This window comes from Vanessa tameamea, chromosome Z (assembly GCF_037043105.1).
Source record: "Vanessa tameamea isolate UH-Manoa-2023 chromosome Z, ilVanTame1 primary haplotype, whole genome shotgun sequence".
Lineage (NCBI taxonomy): Eukaryota > Metazoa > Arthropoda > Insecta > Lepidoptera > Nymphalidae > Vanessa > Vanessa tameamea.
The window spans coordinates 8,020,119-8,039,644 of record NC_087341.1 but is presented as its reverse complement, the minus strand read 5'-3'; the positions used below and the strand labels follow the sequence as shown (position 1 = coordinate 8,039,644).

The 19,526-nt window shown below is 30.2% G+C and overlaps 2 protein-coding genes across 6 annotated transcripts; one reads left to right on the top strand and one right to left on the bottom strand.

The window, feature by feature from the left end:
• Positions 1-1,207: 1,207 nt before the first annotated feature.
• Positions 1,208-11,187, bottom strand: LOC113400997 (uncharacterized). Of its 4 annotated transcripts, none has more exons than XM_064220468.1 (11): positions 10,914-11,187; positions 10,510-10,629; positions 10,102-10,319; positions 9,684-9,892; positions 9,487-9,574; positions 9,200-9,417; positions 8,784-8,982; positions 6,093-6,176; positions 3,667-3,780; positions 2,507-2,695; positions 1,208-1,409 (listed from the first exon to the last, which is right to left on the bottom strand). In XM_064220468.1, the coding sequence occupies exons 1-11, from the start codon at positions 10,989-10,991 to the stop codon at positions 1,400-1,402; spliced, it is 1,527 nt and encodes a 508-aa protein (XP_064076538.1). In that variant the 5' UTR covers positions 10,992-11,187; the 3' UTR covers positions 1,208-1,399. The 4 variants fall into 4 exon arrangements, with proteins under 4 accessions (XP_064076538.1, XP_026496494.1, XP_026496487.1 ...); XM_026640709.2 differs by having other exon boundaries at positions 1,209-1,409; positions 9,487-9,604; positions 10,510-10,688; XM_026640702.2 differs by having other exon boundaries at positions 1,209-1,409; positions 9,487-9,604.
• A 936-nt stretch (positions 11,188-12,123) lies between these two features.
• Positions 12,124-19,005, top strand: LOC113401019 (deformed epidermal autoregulatory factor 1). 2 transcript variants are annotated; one of them, XM_026640727.2, is made up of 6 exons: positions 12,124-13,067; positions 13,230-13,289; positions 13,370-13,555; positions 15,460-15,701; positions 17,533-17,737; positions 18,126-19,005. In XM_026640727.2, exons 1-5 carry the CDS (start codon positions 12,347-12,349, stop codon positions 17,722-17,724), a joined length of 1,401 nt encoding a protein of 466 aa, XP_026496512.1. In that variant the 5' UTR covers positions 12,124-12,346; the 3' UTR covers positions 17,725-17,737; positions 18,126-19,005. The 2 variants fall into 2 exon arrangements, with proteins under 2 accessions (XP_026496512.1, XP_026496521.1); XM_026640736.2 differs by having other exon boundaries at positions 12,126-13,067; positions 15,460-15,692; positions 18,126-19,004.
• The last annotated feature ends 521 nt before the right edge of the window (positions 19,006-19,526 follow it).

Genomic DNA, 19,526 nt, shown 5'->3' with positions numbered 1-19,526 from the left:
ACAAAAAATGTATAAGTTTAAAAATGTTAATGCTTTACTTAGATACGTCTTTTAATATAATTAATATAAAATTGAAATGGACTACAGGTACATGTATTATCTGACTATTAGACAAATCTAACGAGGACCAGCGACTACTTGTTTTTTATTTCACAAGAACATATCGCTATACTACTAATTACTTTAGGAATTAATTTATTACGATAATTCTTAATATTATTTATTCTCTAAGAAATTAAGGCAAAGACGAAAGGTTCCTTATACATTATCCCAAATCTCGAAGCTAATCGGCCGATTTTGACACGAATTTTATATATTCCTTGATCTTGGAAGTGCGGTGCGATAATCCTAATGGCAGTGCTAATTCCACGAGTGCATAATTTTATATTATTATCGGTTTTTCGAATGGAAGTATAACGAGTTATATTTTATAAATTTAATTATAAAATCTACTATATTAAAACCCGGTTGTATGGTAATTTATATATCAACAAAGAGCATTCGCGTGTTATGGACAATCATTACATCAGTGTCACGATACTGAACAGAGGCCAAGGATGGAGGGCACATATCACCTTCAAGCATTACATTACAACGCACTTGTAACAAAGGTATGTTATGGAATATTCGCGAATATCAATTTTGACGAGTGTCACATTGATTTAGTCATTTTGGCAGTATCAAACGAGTAAAATACAGTACATTAGAAATGATACACGCTGTTCGTACTGAATACAATAGGTTTATATATAGCTTACATTCAAAGTTGTAACAATTACGTAATGATGTGGTTGCTGAGCTTACAAACGAATGCTCTTCATGAAACCCTCCAACGGATTCTCGGAGGACGAACGCAAAAATGCAATTCGATATTGACATTAATTACCCAAGGTATAGACTGCACATTTATTATATCACTTTTAGATAATTTCATTTTAGAATATTTCATTTATAGTCTAAAACCGAACCTTGAGTTTAATTTTAACTTGCTTATTCTAAATGTTAAAAAGTCAATTACAATTGCCCATAACCTTAGTTTATCTTAAAAACTACTTAATTTATATAACTTAAAATACTGTTAACAAATAAAAATTAAACGTGTCACAAATACTTTAACTATAACGAAATCAATATAAGGTGTATGTTTAATACAAATATTACTATAACTTTAATAAATTACTTGGAAATAACATGAAACATCAGTAAAATAAATAGATTACTTGTAATACTGCACTTACACTAAGATTGGAAAAGAATAACTGTATAAGAGTTAAATCTTGTTATATTATGAGATCATTGTACTTTAAGTAACGGTACTAATATTAATTTACGAAAATATATTCTTACTAAATTCAATATTTGCTGCAAGATGATTCTTCACGACGTATCCACTGTTCCTTTACACGATTCTGAGAAAATAATTTTTATTATTTTATGTTCTAATAATAAAATATTTAAGTATATGATAACCGTATATATAATTATTTATTAATAACTCGTGTGTTTTAAAATAATGATTAAGTACATTATATTATAGATATTAGCGTTATAATAACGTTATAAGGGGCGGAAGAAAGCTGGCAAACATTTCCATACAACGTCTAATTTACATTTCTGCGTAAAATAATAAAATAAGGGTATCTTAATCTTTATATATCTAAATCTTTAATTCATGAGACTGTAAGCTAAAATAAAGAAAATCAACGAAACATCTATAGCCTATTCCAATCGAAGAAAAAATTAAAATAAACAAACATTTTCTAAGTATTCCATGCAATTTCGTACTAGCTCAGCTATTTTATAAACTGTTAAGAGCTCTTCATAAATATATCTTAAATATCATACAACACTACTCCACTAAACCACTTATATCCCCTTTAATTTTACCTCCAAAATTCCGATGACCATTTCATCGATGTTCTAAACGACAAGTCCATAATGAATACCACAATTATTAAAGCTCTCGACCAATTATTTCAATTCAAATGTTGTTTATTACATATTATATGTAGTTGGAATAGACTATAGACCACTGAATTATCTCTAGACGTTGTTTTAATTCGTCTATGGCTATTGTTCTTGCGTCCATTTGACACATTATTCGATTGGATAAGAGATTATTATAATTATCAGGCATAAAAAATTATGTCCATGACAGGAAAAAGCTTTATAGAATATTTTGACGAAATTTCATTCGTCAAACTGTGTCAAAAACATTACGCCAACTACCTCCTTGAGCATAAACTATCCACTCCTAGCAATAGTTTAACATAATATTTAAGATGTTTTGTTTAGCTTTAAAAATGTTATCGGAGTAATCTAAATTCTAATCTATGCATTGTAAGGTATAGAAATATTTGGTTGTTTTGACATATTTATTACTATATTAGTAGCAGAAGTTAAGTTTTATACAAAAATATTGGGTAGGTACGATTTTGACGATGACGTTTTTTCTTAAATGTAACAAATAAAGATGTCATACAGTTTAAATATTAATATTACTTACATTTTAGCTGATTTTTTGTTCACTTTCTGATATATTGATCCTTTAGCCAGGCCTGCTGGTCCTCTGGCGAGGCCTAAAGAGCCGCGAGCTAGGGAAAACGTTTTCTCTTTCTGTTCCGGTCCATCTGCTTTTACGATCGGTCCACAACGGAGTTCCGGGTTAGGACCATTCCATGTCATATAGTCCTCCCTATTTTACGAAATCAATATGAACAAACGTCTATTTTAATACATGATCAACTGACATTTGTTTTTAAATATTCGGTATTTGAGAATAGAGTAAATAAATTTAATGTAGGCTTTTAAAACGGTACATTAAACAAAATCTTAATATTAGTTAAAGATATAATGTTAAAATTAAAAACAAACGTTCGTTCGATCATTTTATAAAACAAATATACATGTATTTATAAATCAAATATTAGTTGTAGAAGTAGGTATTAGAAAGTAACAACGAACACGTACCAAAGTGTCATACCGATGAAAATCACTCTAGAAAGTTTTAAATTGTGGTTATAAAACGAAAATCGTAATCGGCAAAAAAATACTGATACCATTACTGAAATTAGGGAAGATTTTTAATATGTCTTCATCAATAGATGAGACGGTATCGATTATATAATTAACAAAAAATTGTTAATGTATGATAATGTTGATTCAAAGTAGCTAACGTTTATTATCAAGTAAATGTGTACACTTATACACTTTGTACAACGATAAAGTTAAATATGAAAAATACCTATGTTTGAATAACTTGTTCCTCACAGACCATTCTTTAGAAAAGTCCACGACACTTCAAGTACTCAGTGTTACTCAGTGTTAGCGTGATGACGATGCGGTGAAAATGATAAAATATATAACCTATAAATTGGCCGCACTGTACATTACACAGTAATAAATACTTAAAATTATACTCATTATATAATGATTAGTTTCCTTATGTGACTTTGGTATTGTTGGGTGCAGGTGTTAGGTACCCTTTATCTTTGTATTTCTATACCCTTGATAACTATACTTGATACGTACTAAATAACTATACTATACTAACTTGATACGAATACTAAATTTAATTATAAGTTGAGTAGTTAACATGAAATCGTAACCAATAAGCTCACTTTCGAATTTATAATATAAGTTAGGATTAGAATAACAAATACTTACAATAGCAGGCTGTCTTTAGGACCTTGCCGAAGCGATGCATTAGGTCCGCTGGTTTCTACTGTATATTGGGACTTATGCTTTGACTCGACATTAGTGCTTGACTTCAAAATAGGCCTGTAACATTAGCAGGATTACATATACTATCAAACGAACAAAGATTTTCTGTAAATCCCACATATAGTAGATCTTTACAAAAAAAATCTATACAACAACATTCTGTATAAACAAAAATACAGTTACACGATATATGTTTATATAGGAATATTAGGAAATAAATTATATTAACACTGCTAATAAAAACAATGATAATGAATGTGGTGACTGACCATTCCTAGTGATGTTACTTTTTTCTACTTTCTAATAATAATGCAAGACAAATATAGGGAGACTAGTTTCTATCGTATATAATGTGTAAATACATTAATAACTTTTTGTGAATTACTTAATTTTTTTTTTCTATAGGGTATTATGTACATCGTGTTCTAGTTTTATTTGGTTAAATTAACTATTGCTTGTACGTTAATGTATTCTGTACGGCTAGTTCTATGAAGGATAGGGAGAAGCAAATTTTATATAAAGGCACCGGATGTTCATATTGAAGTCTAAATAATTGTCAACTAATAAATTGGTAATGCAGATGGGTACCCATGGGCCTCCAAAAAAAAAACAAAATTGATTCGATCATAACATTTTAGTAGCAAATAACTTATTTAAGTTTCCTTAGAATCAGTTAACATTAAAACTGACAATAAAGTTCTAGGCTTCGAGTAAACAAATATTTATATTATATACGACTAAAGGTAGAAAAAGGAGTCTAGTTGGATAAAGCCCCTTTGAATTCTGGCTCATTCCAAATTTCAAACAGTCGAAAGTTGGGCGAAAGTCAATCTATCTGATATAATCCAGTACATATAATACAATACATATAATACCTGAAATCAAAATTTTAAGCTGTTTTTTATTCCATTGGTAGGCGGACTGGTAAACAGACCACCGGATGATAAGTAATCATAACTGTCCATAGACATTGATACTGTGAGAAATATCAATCATTCCTCATAAAAATGCGTCCCCGAAGTTGATTTAACGTGAGCGATGTAAGGGACGATTAATATTTCTGACAGCGCCAATATCTATGGGTGATGATTAATTCTAAGACCCAATTGCAAAGCTAACATACATATAAACAATTTAAAAAATGCGGATTCAGCATATTATATCCCAAAAGAGGTTGAATATGGCTGATCCAAGGCCCCAGAGTCATCTCCTACTTAGCTACTAATGTGCAAACCCTAAAATCTATAGGCACTCGCATCAGATCTTTATAGCTTTGTAAAATAGTACATACGACTTTTTTTTTGTATACAATATACGGTTTTGCTGTACAACGCAGCAACTTCAATGATGATGCATTATTAAAGAGAAAACTTATGTTAATCAAGTCAAACATTTCAAAGCGATTTCATTTTAATAGTTTATTAAATCATGCACATTTCTCTACCCAATTCCATAGAAAGCTCTAGAAAATTTAGTTACAGATATTATTTTACGTTTATATTTCGAAGAACTACGGCAATAAATAAAAAGACAAAATCTTCGACCATTAAGACTTTCAAAATGGAAAAGAGTATAGAAGCAAATTTTATAATCACACAAATAACAACAATCTTAAACAAAAATATATAACTCGTTACACTAATCTATAATATACCCAAATTTTAGCTTTAACGAGCTTCTTAAATAGAAACGGTCGTGTCAATATGTTGTATTATCACAGACCTTATTGAACTATTCGTATTGGGTAAGAGTTTACCAAAAGTATTAAACACGTTAATATTTCATGCAAACAATAGGATGCGTTGACTCATGTTAGATATTTACGAGGCGAGTCTCTATCTATAAATTTATTTCAATACATATGCACTACGTGTTATTTTTAATTATATATTAAAATCTCCTTACTATCCCGAGCCTAATATTAAATCACAGGATATAACTTACCACCATATCAAATTAAATCAAATAGATTATAGTGGTTTTCTCTTTTCAGAATAAAGCAAGGTCTAAATCTTTATTTAAATATGAAAGCATTACGCTATTTTAACGATTATCAAAAAAACTTATAACCGATTCAAAAAAATAAAAATCTCAGTAAATATAAGCGAACAGATAACTATAGACATTATTTAAAAAAAATGTTTTTTTTTCTCTACGATACTAAAGTACCCCGTTCCGCTTTATGTGAGGTACTTCAAAATGTTTAACACGGACACAACATGAACACAACAGATATATTACCTATAATCTCAGGGCCGGATTTATGGGTGGGCCAGGACTTCAGGCCTTTAAATCCGGTCCTGTATATTTTTCGTTTTAAAAACAAGCAAAGACAAACTCGTGTCGAGTCTAACCATGCACGCACGTACTTTAAATGCTCGGTCCACGTCTTGAGACGGCGCACGACGGGCGCGGCGGTCGGTCTCGCCGGCTCCACCGGGCTGACGCACGCGCTGACGCGGAATGGTCGGGTGAGTATGAGTGATGTTGGGGGATGAGATTGGTCATGCTCATAAGTATAATCGTGAATAAAAGCTTTAATTATTGTCTGTGAAAGTCTCTACTCCACCAACCTCTATCTATCGGGTGTGATTAGCAGCGGCGGCCTTAGGGGGTGGCGAACAGGGCAATTGCCCGGGGCCTCGCTCTTGCAGGGGCCTCGCGCAAAAACCCAAGCAAAATTGAAATAGATTTTTTTATTTAAAACTTTTGTTTTTGATCCCTTATTATTTATTAAGGTTACAAAATAACAGTAAATTAAAATAAAGTTAGTTAACTAATTCATTAATTCAGAACATAATTAAAAAAATCATTATGTACTACTTAAAAATCGCGCCTCGAAACACTTGTAGATCGGTTTTTTAATCGCATAGTTCACGGCCCATGCTTTAATAAAAGATTTTAGTCTAAGGAAGACGCCAAAAACATCAATTTAAAAAAATATAATTTCTTTATTTGTTAATTTTGTAATTCTTTCGATGTAAAATATTTTTAAAGTTCACAAATTTTATTTATTTGTATAACTTTACCATTTCTCGTCAAACATAACAAATACCTAAACCAAACAACCAGACCTACTTTCGAATCACATACATATTTTTCACCGAGGACAAGGGGCCTCGCAAAGACCTACCGCCCGGAGCCTCGCAATGGGTAAGGCCGCCGCTGGTGATTAGGGTAAGTTGGGGCAAGGTCAATAACGGGATAAGACCGATCGAATTTTCGGCTGATTCGATCACTTTTTATATGTTGTTCTTCATTATTCCGCCGTTTTATTGCATGGAGAATTAAATCAATAAAACCGGCCTTGTGCGAAGGGTACCGTATCATTGACTAGGTAAACAACAGTAGATACACACATTTATTGAAATCGGCCAAAATTTTTTTTGTATGGGAGCTCGCCTTAAATATTGATTTTATTTTAATTTTATTATTAAAGTAAAAATACAACAGAGTATTTTGTGAATATTTCAAGTGCCTACCTGTTGCCATTGATTATATCGAGCAAAAAAGGGCAAAAAAATCGCGTTTATCATATGCGAGCCCCGCTTAAATGTTTATTTTATTTTTAGTTGTTATTTGTTGTTATAGCGGCAACAGAAATACATAATTTGTGAAAATTTCAACTAGCTAGCTATTGCGGTTCTTGAGATAAAGCTTGGTGACAGACAGGCGGACAAACAGACAGCGAAGTCTTAATAATAGGGTCCCGTTTTTATCCGTTGGTTACAGAATCCTAAAAAGGTGCTCGAATCGATCGGAAATTCGATCAGTACGATTTTAACCAAAATGCTCTATGCGCATGAATTCGTTGTCTTTTATATTACTGAGAACTTTTGATTAGTATAAATATATTTCTAAAGGGGAACTGTTTCTTACCGCAACAAAAGTGGATGATTGCCATTGATGTACATTGACGTACTTTATGGCACATTAGGTAAAATGTGTCACTCAAAAAAATTTATAATTTCTGACAATCTTATTCTAATTGACTATATTAGTTTAGTATTGCTAAATGAAAATATTATTTAAGATTTTCTGCAAAAAAACCTACAAGATTGAGTATGGGGGACGTATGTAGCTCTGACTTTCAGCTGACATATTTCATAAATGTATTATGTAATAATCAGTAATTCAACAACCAATCTCACCGTATAACAGAATAACAGAAGAGCTGCACAAATATTTTTAAACCAAAAATATTTTTAGAATAAATTTAAAGTTATAAAATATTACACATACTTTAGAATAATTATGCTGCTCTTATAACATGAGAAGCTAAAAAGCAGAGGGGTCGAATAGCTTTAGTTTATGATGCAGGCTATATGTTACATGTTTACAGTTTGTATATAATACACTCACCTACAAAAGTATACCCCATTTATGTACTTATATATATATTTGGGTATATATATAAAATCAAATATCCCCAGAATAAAATTAAGTGTTGATTGAATAGATTAAATAATAGAAGCATTCAATTATAGAAGTCATATTTTATTTAAGAGAATTTAAATTGCGTTTTTTTAATTTAATTTTTGCGAAATTAAAAACGTTATATTACATTGAGTTAAATATAATTTATTTATAAGAAGAATGTCTTTAAAAGGCAATTAATTTTGCAGGTCAGTGATTCCTTTATACGTAAATGTATATTCAAGTTAGTGTAATTTAAATCTGTGTATAAAAAAGTAAAAATATCAAGTACAATATAAATATGATGTGCAAGTTGTGTAAATGTTGATGTGATGTAAATCAAATATGTATGTATTATTAATATGTAAAATCAATTAATATTTTGCGAAAGAAATCTATGCCTATTAGGTTGTATTTGTTATACAAGGATGAAACATTTTTTTAAATTTATATCATATTTATTTTTAATTCAATAAATCTGTACATAAATATAAATGTAATCAAATTTTAAAAATACTTTTCTCAAGAATTAAGCTTATACTAATAAGTGTGGGTTTATTTAGTAATTTGTTTAATTGGTGATGGTTTCTGTCACTAACAACTATAATAGTAGGATATCACACAAGACAATATATATGTCTTACCCTTTTTTCATATCCACAATTTCAGGCCGCCTCATGTCTTTTAATTCAACAGGTCTTGTCATCTTAGGTGTGTCTTCTTCTTGAACAACAGCATTTAAAATTTGTTCAGCTCGCTCTTCATTGAAGTCTACACTCTCTAGTGCTATAGATACAACTCTTTCTGCTACTTTGTCATACCTCTTTTGCAGTTTTTGTTTCACTGTAATCATAATTTCAACAGAATTACAATAATAATAAATTAGCTGAAGCTGCAACTATTTTACCATCCCCAGTGTTAAATTTGCTTACCGCATATTAAATTTGATCAAAATCGGTTCAGTGATTGGTCTCCATAATAAGTGTAAGATGGATTTACAGTTACATTTATAATAAAATATGGATTATATAATCAACAAATCAATATTTTGTACACTTACATTCTTTCTTTTCTTCTAAAGTTTTCATAATGACTACTTTTTTTGGAGGAGGTGGTGTCTCTTTCTCTTTCTTTTTTTGTTGATTAATTAAAGTTTCCTTCTTCGTAAATCCCATAGTAATAAGTTCTTCACTTGCCTTTTGGACATTATTATCTTTATTGGCTAAGACATCCAGGATTAGTGTTTCTTCAGCTTTAGGAAAGACACTTTTCAAGTACCTGTAAGTGCGAAAAAAAAAAATATATAAACCAGAACATGGCAATCAATTTTTTTTATTAAACACTTACTTCAGTTTCATTTTCGGAGACTGATGTCGTGGTGCTGACTGCACTGGACCATCCATTGATTTTACCGTAACGTAATAACTCGAAGCACCTGATGCCGGTCGTAATAACAATGGTGAACCTTAAACAAGATTGCTTGAAAGTTATATGAGAATTAATTGTAACATTAGAATTTTAGTGATAATTATTCTAAATCTTACCGTGAGGCGTTCCTGTCATTGGTGTTAAGTGATTGGAACTATGCATCGATCCTGAAACTCCTTTCGCCAATTGTAAGGCTGAATAAACACCCATAGCTCCCTTTTGTAAGCGTGTTGCAGAGGGTGACATGGTCAATGGACCAGGTGTTGTTATTGGATGCTTTTCTACTTGTAAAGCACTGATTACGACTGCTTCGCGATTGTAATACCTAAAAAATATATTTTATAAAATCAAACATTTTTTTAAGATATTTTTGAATTTTTAGTATTCTATTTATTACGTTTATTAAGATGTTTTTCTAATATAGAATAGTTAGCATTAGATACTTCTGAAGGAAATGTTATGTTACAATTTATTTTTCTCATTACTATTATTAGCAGTATGAACTAGTTATCAGCTTATAATTAACAAACTTACTTTTTCAATAAAATCTTGATGTGTGTTTCACTAACTGTTGGAAACATTGCACTAATTTTAGCAACTAAAGCATCTGTATCAGAATTCAGGGTGAGAGAGTCTTGGAATTTTTCATTAAGATGAGAAACTCGACCAGGCAGGGGACTTCCACGAGGTGTGAGGCAGAGCGCTCTCCCCAAGATAGGACTATCACTTGGTGTTGCAAAGGCTCTTGAATCCTATAAAATAGAATTAAATGAGTGATAAAAACTGTATATGCCAAAGATAATGGTAGTTGTCTTCTGTTGAATAAATAAATACATCAATATTATCACTTAAAAAAACTTATCACAAAGATTTGACTACTTAAATATGTCTATATTTAGGTAGTACCTGAAAATAAAAATAAAAGCATAGTTTGATACTCACAATATGAGGCTTGAGTCCTTTGGGGTAAAACATTTGAGGACTTTGTTGAGCTTGGAAGGCATGTTGCAGGCGTACGGGAGAGGGATAAGGGTGTACATGATAAGGCGAGCCATGTGTTGACTGTGTAATCCAATGGTACAGACATAGATAAACAAATCGCACTGAGATTGATATTCTGTCTGTAATAAATTTATTTATACATGTATATTAACAGAAAAAACAAATTTTACTTTTGTTTCTAAATGGTCGAAATTATATCAACGAGGTTTTGGTGTAATTATACTATTTTGCACATAAACTTAATAATTGCCATATATAAGTAAAATACAATTGAACTTAGTTTTTATAATGAAGATAAACATTTTTCAATTATTTTTTTGACTTAATTTCAAAAATTAACATACCTGTGGGTGAATACATTCTAAAGCAATATGATGAGCTGCATTTTGTATAGACCTCTGTTTAGATCGTATTTCTTCCATAATTTAAATCTTGCGTATAACAATGCAACAAAAACACTAATATTTAAATATAAGGATAAAACACGCTTCGGGTATGTAATAACATAAACCAATGAACAGTAGGAATAATCTTTGCAAATAAAAATACAAATGTTTTAATATTTCCCTCCTTTATTCTGAGTAGTGTTTGAAAGAATTTAGACAACAACGGAAGCACTGTGAGCAAGAAAATGAGGCAAAAGTATAAAAAGAGGATGTCACGTTATATGCCTTGTGTAAGTGTTACCCGACTGTTATTTTTGATTTGGTCGTATAATATTGCGTAACTGAAACAAAAAATCAATAAATTGAGCCAAGTGTACACATGTTAAAAATATAATTAAATTGAAAATTTAAAATCGATAAAAATAAACAAGTTAAATTCAAACAAACAAACAATTCTAGCAAATCTCTTCAAAGCGCGTTAAATAAATAAACTATCAAAGTTGAGCTAATGAGAACACCGAGACTTGCTTAAAGCAGGCCTACACAATTAGCAACCAGTCTCCTTTCCACGAAGGTGATCTTAGTCGGAGATTAGTTAATTTGGTAAATACCATATATTGTTTACTTAAGCTTAAATACATATCGCCTATTATAATAATATATTTCAAGTGCTTAATCGAATACAATAATAATAATGTAACAAATAAATATCATCGTTAGAGCAGAGATTTTTTCTAATCTTTGGCTGTGAAATTGACTCATAGTCACAATCCAATAAAATTAAATAAAAAAGTTCAGAACTATAGATTAGGAAGGTGATAATGTTGTCAGTATAATAAAATATGTAATATACTCAATTTAAACATTTTACATATTTTCAAAAGAAAGAATCCTGTTACATAATAATATAACTAAATAAGGTTAAACGAAATAATAATTATCTACTTTAATGTTTTATAAATTTAATTTCTTATATGAAAATATTATCCAAACACATTTATAAAATCAAATTAACTAAATGTAGGTACTAAAATACTGTGTAGGGTTATAGGGTAACCCGAATAAGAAAATAGTGAAAAAAAAGTATTTCCAATTCTAATAATGTTTTAATCTAATATCATTAGAATGTAAATATTACTTTAGAGAAAAAAATATTCTAATTACAATTAACGAGAAGGTCGGTTGTCAATACTATATATTATTTCCTAAAAAGTCTTAAATTTTAAATAAGCCGCCATCATCTCCGCGTCATTCTTATCATGGCGGAACGAAGTAGAATGAAGAATATTTTCAACACACATTATTGATCTTTTTTGCAAAAATATTGATGTGATTGTTCCAAAATTCGGTCACTACGCGACGGGGCTTTCAGGGGTGGGCGGAAAAAAGCGATGGCGGAGAATAGAAGTTCGGACAACGTCGTTATGCCGGACATTACCGAAGTAAACGACGCCGATCCCTTGTCGACAGCAGCCGAGCGCAATGCCGAGTGTTCTGAAGGCAGTTCTGTTTTGTCTGCAGGAATAAAAACGGTTCGACGTTCGAGTGATACCAATGGAGTTGTTACAGTACCCGTATCTTTACCAGTCGGTACTCTTATTACAGGCACTACCTTTAACGTAATCACATCCGACCAGCTGCAGCACTTTAAGCCTATGATATGCGTGGATAATGGTTTCATATCAGGTGGATCAGTACCTGAAGACATAAAACCGACCCATATAGTTATTCAGAATACTCCTTCGCCACCACCCATACGTGAACAAAAAGATCACGAAACAACATCCAATTCTACCACAAGTAGGTCGACTAGTACTCGATCATGGGTCGATACGGCGAATATGCCTGTTCTCCCTGTAAGATGTAAAAATACTTCAGCAGAACTTCACAAACAGAGATTAGGTTCTGGAGGTAGAGGCAGATGTATTCGATATGGGATGGAATGGTATACACCAAGTGAGTTTGAGGCTCTCTGTGGTCGAGCTTCAAGTAAAGATTGGAAACGATCAATAAGGTTTGGAGGCAGGAGTATACAAGCATTAATTGATGAGGGTATACTAACTCCTCATGCAACAAGTTGCACATGTGGAGCCTGTTGTGATGATCAAACTGGTAATTAGCATGAGCAAGATTATAATTTTTATTTGGTTTAGTAATTTCATGTAATAGAAAATAATTCAGTTAATATTTTAAATGCCATTGAAAGAAATACTTAAATGATGTATTAACAAAATAAAATTTCAATTTTTTATGAAATAAAATTCTTTATTTTAGCAATGGGACCAATAAGGCTTTTTACACCTTATAAAAGGAAAAGAAGAAATAATCAGGATGGTATGAATATTTAATTATATTTTATTATAGATATTTTAAATGTAACTTTTAATTTGATATAAAAAATGAATATTTTGTAGGAAATGATGAAAAAAAAGCAAAAGTAAAACTGGAAACTATCAGTGATGCTGAAGTTGATAATATACATCAGTCAAGCAGCAACAGCCATTCCAAAGAAGCTTGGCAGTCAATTGCTGAAGGGTTAGAAACAAATACAGATTATCACCTGCTAGCCAGTCCAGAAGCAAATCCGGACCCTATACCAGGTAATATATCTAAACTTTATACATTACACATGTTTCTCTTTTTTACTTACCATAACATGGATGCGATTATCATTTTTTTTATTTTATGCAATGTTTAAACTTAAAAGTGAATGATTATATATTGAATTCATATATTATTACTGCATTAAATATTTCCTCTATTAGGATGACAGGTCTTTATGCTTCAAAGAGTTATTTTTATTTTAAACAAACTGTTTTTGTTTATACATTACATCTGTCTAAGCGATTTTAATTTAAAATCTTGTAATGAAATTGAAATAAATAGCATGGTGACTATCTATACAAATATTGTAAATGGGAAAGTAACACTGTCTGTTACATCTTTATACTTAAACAGTTGAACCAATTTAGATGAGATTTTGCAAGAAGATAGTTTGATTCCTGGGGTAGGACATTGGCTACTTTTTGGAGTATGATGGTGCAAACCAACAACCACATTGTTGGTTTGCACCTTGTCTGCTATGTATAAAGTTTTATAAATCTCGGGCAGGTAAATCCTCTGGTTCAGGTAGTAGTATGTATATGGCATAGATTAATTTATTTTATTATGAAAAATGATTTTATTTTAAAATAATAATAAATACATAGTGCCTACTAAATGACGATGCGATTTTCAAAAATTATTTTTTACATATTGTGGCAATAATTGACATCTAATGTATTGTACAAGACAACCTATGCGACAGTAATTTGCTTTGCAACATGATGTTAATTTAATATGTCATATAAGTAATAAATGCCTGTAAGTATTAATTAAACTAAAGTAGAGTTTATTATATTATGTAATGTTTTGTTAAAACTTGCAACATTCATAAATATCTTTTAGATAATTAATCATGATACCTATTACATAGTATAAAATATATTCCATTTGTCTCCATATAATAACCCTATATATATATGTTTATACTCTATATGTTTGTTAAAACCCAACAATAAGATTTGAATCAAATTAATTACAATACTATAACTCAATATAGTGATAGCTTATATCTCAGATCAAGGTCTACATATTTTATATCATTACACATAATTCGATCTTTCATACACTGTATGGAAAGGGTTCCCAAAGGTTAAATCAAAAATTATATTTATATTCGCTAAAGCAAATTGGCAGCCTGGCAGATCTTTTATTAATTATTTTGTTGGTGTATATATTAATTTTTTAATGAAAATGCCTAAATAGTAAATTATAAGATTAAAATTTTATTAGTGCCATGTTATCATAATTGCTTTGTGAGTAAATTTATCATCTTTAATATAAATAAAACCATTTGTGGTGGTAAAACTTGTTAAGTTGTTCTGTGTATGCCATGCGAAGGTTCCTGTCTAAAAATAACAAGAAATTTTGAAGAAACATCTTTCTGTGTGTCCTTCTATATAAAAAACTTTTTATGTGTACCCTAACTCTAGTCATGCAAATGCAAGTTACCTGTGTCATTGGGTAGCTAGTATAAATATAAATGTAAGGTTAAATAGCCTGTTTAACTATATATACAATTAATTTCTAAAGTTATGTTATTTCATATTCAATAACTTTAGATTCATTGAATGTTAGGATTCTAAAGTTAATAAACATCGTTTATGTATAACCTCTATAGTGGCAATCTATCTCTTAGATTAATATCTACAGATATAATTATCTGCCACTGAAAACATAGTAAAAAATATTGATTGCATCAAATACTGTTTTTTGTAGCATAATTCGATGCTGTTACTACTGAATTTACTGTCTGCAAAATATTGGCAAATTATGTTAACATTTTGTATTACTATTGAGAAAAAACTGTGTTTATGCATATTCATGTTATTTTATCACATAAATCATAATAATTTATATTTATTCTGCGTAATATGTACTATAAGAAACAATGAATTTGTAGTTTTACCGGACATGAACAAAGTATTAAAGCGGCTGGAAGATATTGGGCAGAATTTAACTCGGCTATCTAGTGAATTCAAACAATGTGTTGAAGATGTAAGAGTAGTAAGCACTAGGCAATTAGAGCGCCTGGAACAAGAGCGTACATCTGCTATACTTGCTGCAAGTGTAGATGCACATGTGGAGGCTGAGCAAGTGTCTTTGCATAATGTTGATGAGTCGGAGTCTAAAAAGGTATTTCAGGTATCTACATTTCTTTTTCACTTTGGCAATTCTGCATTTGAATGATAGCACACATAGCACAAAATAAAAAGAGCTTATTTAAAGCTGATGAAGTTTGATTGAGTTAGCTGCTTGTTTCTACCTTAGCACTAAGTGTAATTAATTGCTAATCATATTAAAATTATAAAGAGATTCATATTTTTGTAGTATTTTATAAAAAAAAAGCATAATTCCTTAAATATATTAGTATCCAATGGGTAAATAATTTTAACATAAGGTAACTGATATAGTTTCATTAGTATCACAAGATTTCATATTTATCTCTTGTGACTTTATTTTTAAAAAACTTATTTTCTTTAGTGGTCTAATGAGTGATATTGACTAGGTGGTTGTTAGTTATTACCAAACAGTCTACATTCTTACCAATTATATCCTCTGCATCAGTGTGAAATATTTTAGTTAAAACTAGGGGACTGATTTGACGAAGTTCTCCTGACAGCTTTCGACCACAGCTACACTGCGCAGGAGATATAACAGCGCAAACACTAGTGAACTCTATGTTTGTTCTCATAATCCAATGGAACCACAATCCGGCATAACTGAATAGTTTGGGACCAGTACCAATAGCTTTGTGTGCTTTACGAGGAACAGGAGTGGTAACATTTCAAACCAAAATGGGGATTGTTATAGAGAATTTAGTTAGTAGGCAGGAAGAACAGGATATGACCTTATAGCATACTAGACCAACAAGATTATCTCTGAATAAAGAAACTAAGATTGGCATAATTATCATTATTCTCCAAAAACTAAACAAACCAAAAATAAGAAATCTAAGCTGTATGACAAGCATATACAATAGAATCCGTTTATTATGACTCCGTTTATATTGACTAACCGTTTATAATGACGTAATTACACTATGAAGTTTGGTTCTCATATAAAATTATTTGTAAAAAAGTCGGATATAATGACTTTCCTTATAGTGACAGTTCGCTTATTATGACATATTTTTAAAAAATTGTGTCCGGTTATAGTGGCCGACATGATTCTTTACACCTTCGGTAATGTTCCCGGTGACGTTCGGCACCTGGCTCATTGTTTTTAATCTGAGTAAGTAATTGTCACTCAAAGATCGTCTGCAGATTTGTTCATAGCAATATTGAAAATGATAATTATATATTTATTATAATCTTCTATACACAATAGTATTAGAGACTGTTATTACAAATGAAAAAACAAAAGCAGACAAAATTACAGATTACTTACATTAAAATATAGTACATACATACATGTGTCGTATATACATATGACGTGCAAAATATATAGGTATATATATATTTTTACAAAACGCTTTGTATGACGTTCGCTTATTATGACGTGTTTGTCAATTCCCTTCGATGTCATTATAAACGGATTCCACTGTACTTATATAAATTTGGATGATGATTGAGGAATATCCAGATAATACTATTGTACATTTCAAGAGAGGAATTTAGAAAGCATTGCTAACTTTTATATATTATAGCTATGTAGGAGTTAGAGGAAAATCATATATCGGATTTTGAATTTTTAATGTAACGAATATAATTATCAAAGATTGAACATAAAGAGGTCAACAACCTAAAGTTTTTTTTACAAATCAATATTTTAAACGACTCAATTAACTTTGGATAATGATTAATAGAAAAATAAAGCCATTCTTAACAAACAATACTTCTACTGTAGAAACAATTGGCTAACTCAATATGTATCAAATTGGGTTTAAAATGAGATTGTAGAATATGAGTTATTTTTGTGAGTACATGAAATTGAATTGTCTGGCATCTAGTTTTATTGATTAAAATGATTTCAGTGTGCAAATTGCAACCGTGAAGCTTCGGCGGAGTGTTCTCTCTGTAGAAGAACGCCGTATTGTTCAACATATTGCCAAAAGAAGGACTGGGCATCTCATCAGATTGAATGTCTTCGCTCTGTTCCCGCTATTCACACTGACTCTCAACAGCACCAGTCGATTATGCTCATCGTCGAGAGTCAACATCAATAGTATACAGCACCTGGTAAATATGATTTCTAATTATATGATATAAAAGGCTTAACATTACATCCTTTTTTTAAAAAACCCTTGTATTGTTACATAATTATTGGTCCCTTGAGCCAGATGCATTATATATAAATCAATAAATAAACTATGCTACTAAATTTATCGAGCCAGATACATAATATATAAATAAATAAACTATGCTAGTAAATATATAAAAATTTGGAACAGATTTGTTAAATCAATTCAAGCTAGTTTTGTTGCATATTAAAAATCATTTAAATTGTGTAAAATTAGACCATTTAATATACATAGGATACTTAGGTCGGCTAATATTATTTTTCATTAGTTCAATCAATGATGCTTGTATGTTCACTCATTAAATAATTACTTGTTTTTTTTTCCAGCGCAATCTCGACAAGAATCAGTGATCAAGCGTGTATGATAAGATCACAATCTTTCGGGTTAAACTGATAAAATCAATAATTGATGCAAACGTTTAAAACGAAAACTACTTAGTTGAATAATTTTATAGAAAGTGTACAGTTAATCGTAAATATTTCATCGGGAAGTGTTGATAATATGGTTGGTACTTATTACAGGAATGAAACGGTGTAAGTTGTAAATTTAATTATTTGAAATGACTGCAGTAATTAAAGAAGTAACCATTTATCTATGGGTTATTTAAAATTGTGTTAACCTATATTGGGTTAAATGTTATTAAGTTATATATAAATAGGTCTACTATTTATAAAATAAAATATGTTCTGTTGGGTTATATGTGTAAAATAATTGACTTTGCTTGTTCAGGTTATTTGAAATACTGTTACCCAATATTTGGTTAAACATTGTTAAGTCATGTATAATAATAGAGTCCTCTGAAAAAGTCTTTTTCATGTATATAGGCTGGGAATAATTTAACAAAAAGATTATAACTTTTGAACGCTCTGTGCGTTTGTTGTATATAACAGAAGTGAGCTTCCTAATTTTGTTGGAATACAGGTATTTAGAATTATTAATATGACTTAAATCTTCCTTTATTTATAAACTTTGGTACAACTTAACATTTAAATGATATAAAATGTTGTCTATACCACTATGACTATTATAAAAATGATTTCTATCTTATGTGCTAAACTCTTACATCGTTAAGTTGATATATTGTCAATGAAATGGTTAAATGAAACTAAGTCTTGCCATAAATGTTTTTGTGAAAAGGTAACCTAATGATTATTATTTTGATTTAAAAAAATGCGTTTGATATTTTGCAGTGTAATTGGTTCGCGTCAATGAATATAATTTGACATTATTATATAAAAGCCAACGGTTAATATGTGAGGTTTTAAGTAAATTTAACATGGTAACACGAAACTAGCTTTCAAGTTCGACTGAAATCTTACAATCCATATCAATTTTATTTTAACTTAATTTACTTTTAAATTTTATATCACTAACAATCAGAGGAGATCAATTCGATACGCATTTACAATATTATAGAATGACAAAATGAAAATTAATTGATGACAATGAAATTGTGATTAATTTGATGTCATCTTTTAACAGTAGTTTTATAACAATGTTCAAATTTTATTTATATTTAACTGTAATAAATAAATGGTATAATTTTTCAAAACGGTACTATAAAATCGTTTGAAACAAAGTGAGGTATAACAAGAGAATTAAGTGTTCACTATAATTCTCTTGTTTTAGTAGTATTAATACATCTTCCATAATGAATATCATTTTTATCCTCTACTGGACATCATATCAACAAGTGTATTAAATCTATTTGATTTTATGTTTTCTGT

Excerpts from the sequence above, each read along its gene's own strand:
- LOC113400997 (XM_026640702.2), bottom strand. The coding sequence starts at position 10,991 with ATGGAAGAAATACGATCTAAACAGAGGTCTATACAAAATGCAGCTCAT. Across the intron at positions 10,630-10,913 it reads TAGAATGTATTCACCCACAG|TCAACACATGGCTCGCCTTA; the intron begins GTATGTTAATTT and ends TGGATTACACAG. Across the intron at positions 2,696-3,666 it reads CCTAAAGACAGCCTGCTATT|GGAGGACTATATGACATGGA; the intron begins GTAAGTATTTGT and ends TTCGTAAAATAG.
- LOC113401019 (XM_026640727.2), top strand. The coding sequence starts at position 12,347 with ATGGCGGAGAATAGAAGTTCGGACAACGTCGTTATGCCGGACATTACC. Across the intron at positions 13,290-13,369 it reads AAGAAGAAATAATCAGGATG|GAAATGATGAAAAAAAAGCA; the intron begins GTATGAATATTT and ends AATATTTTGTAG. Across the intron at positions 15,702-17,532 it reads AGTCTAAAAAGGTATTTCAG|TGTGCAAATTGCAACCGTGA; the intron begins GTATCTACATTT and ends AAATGATTTCAG.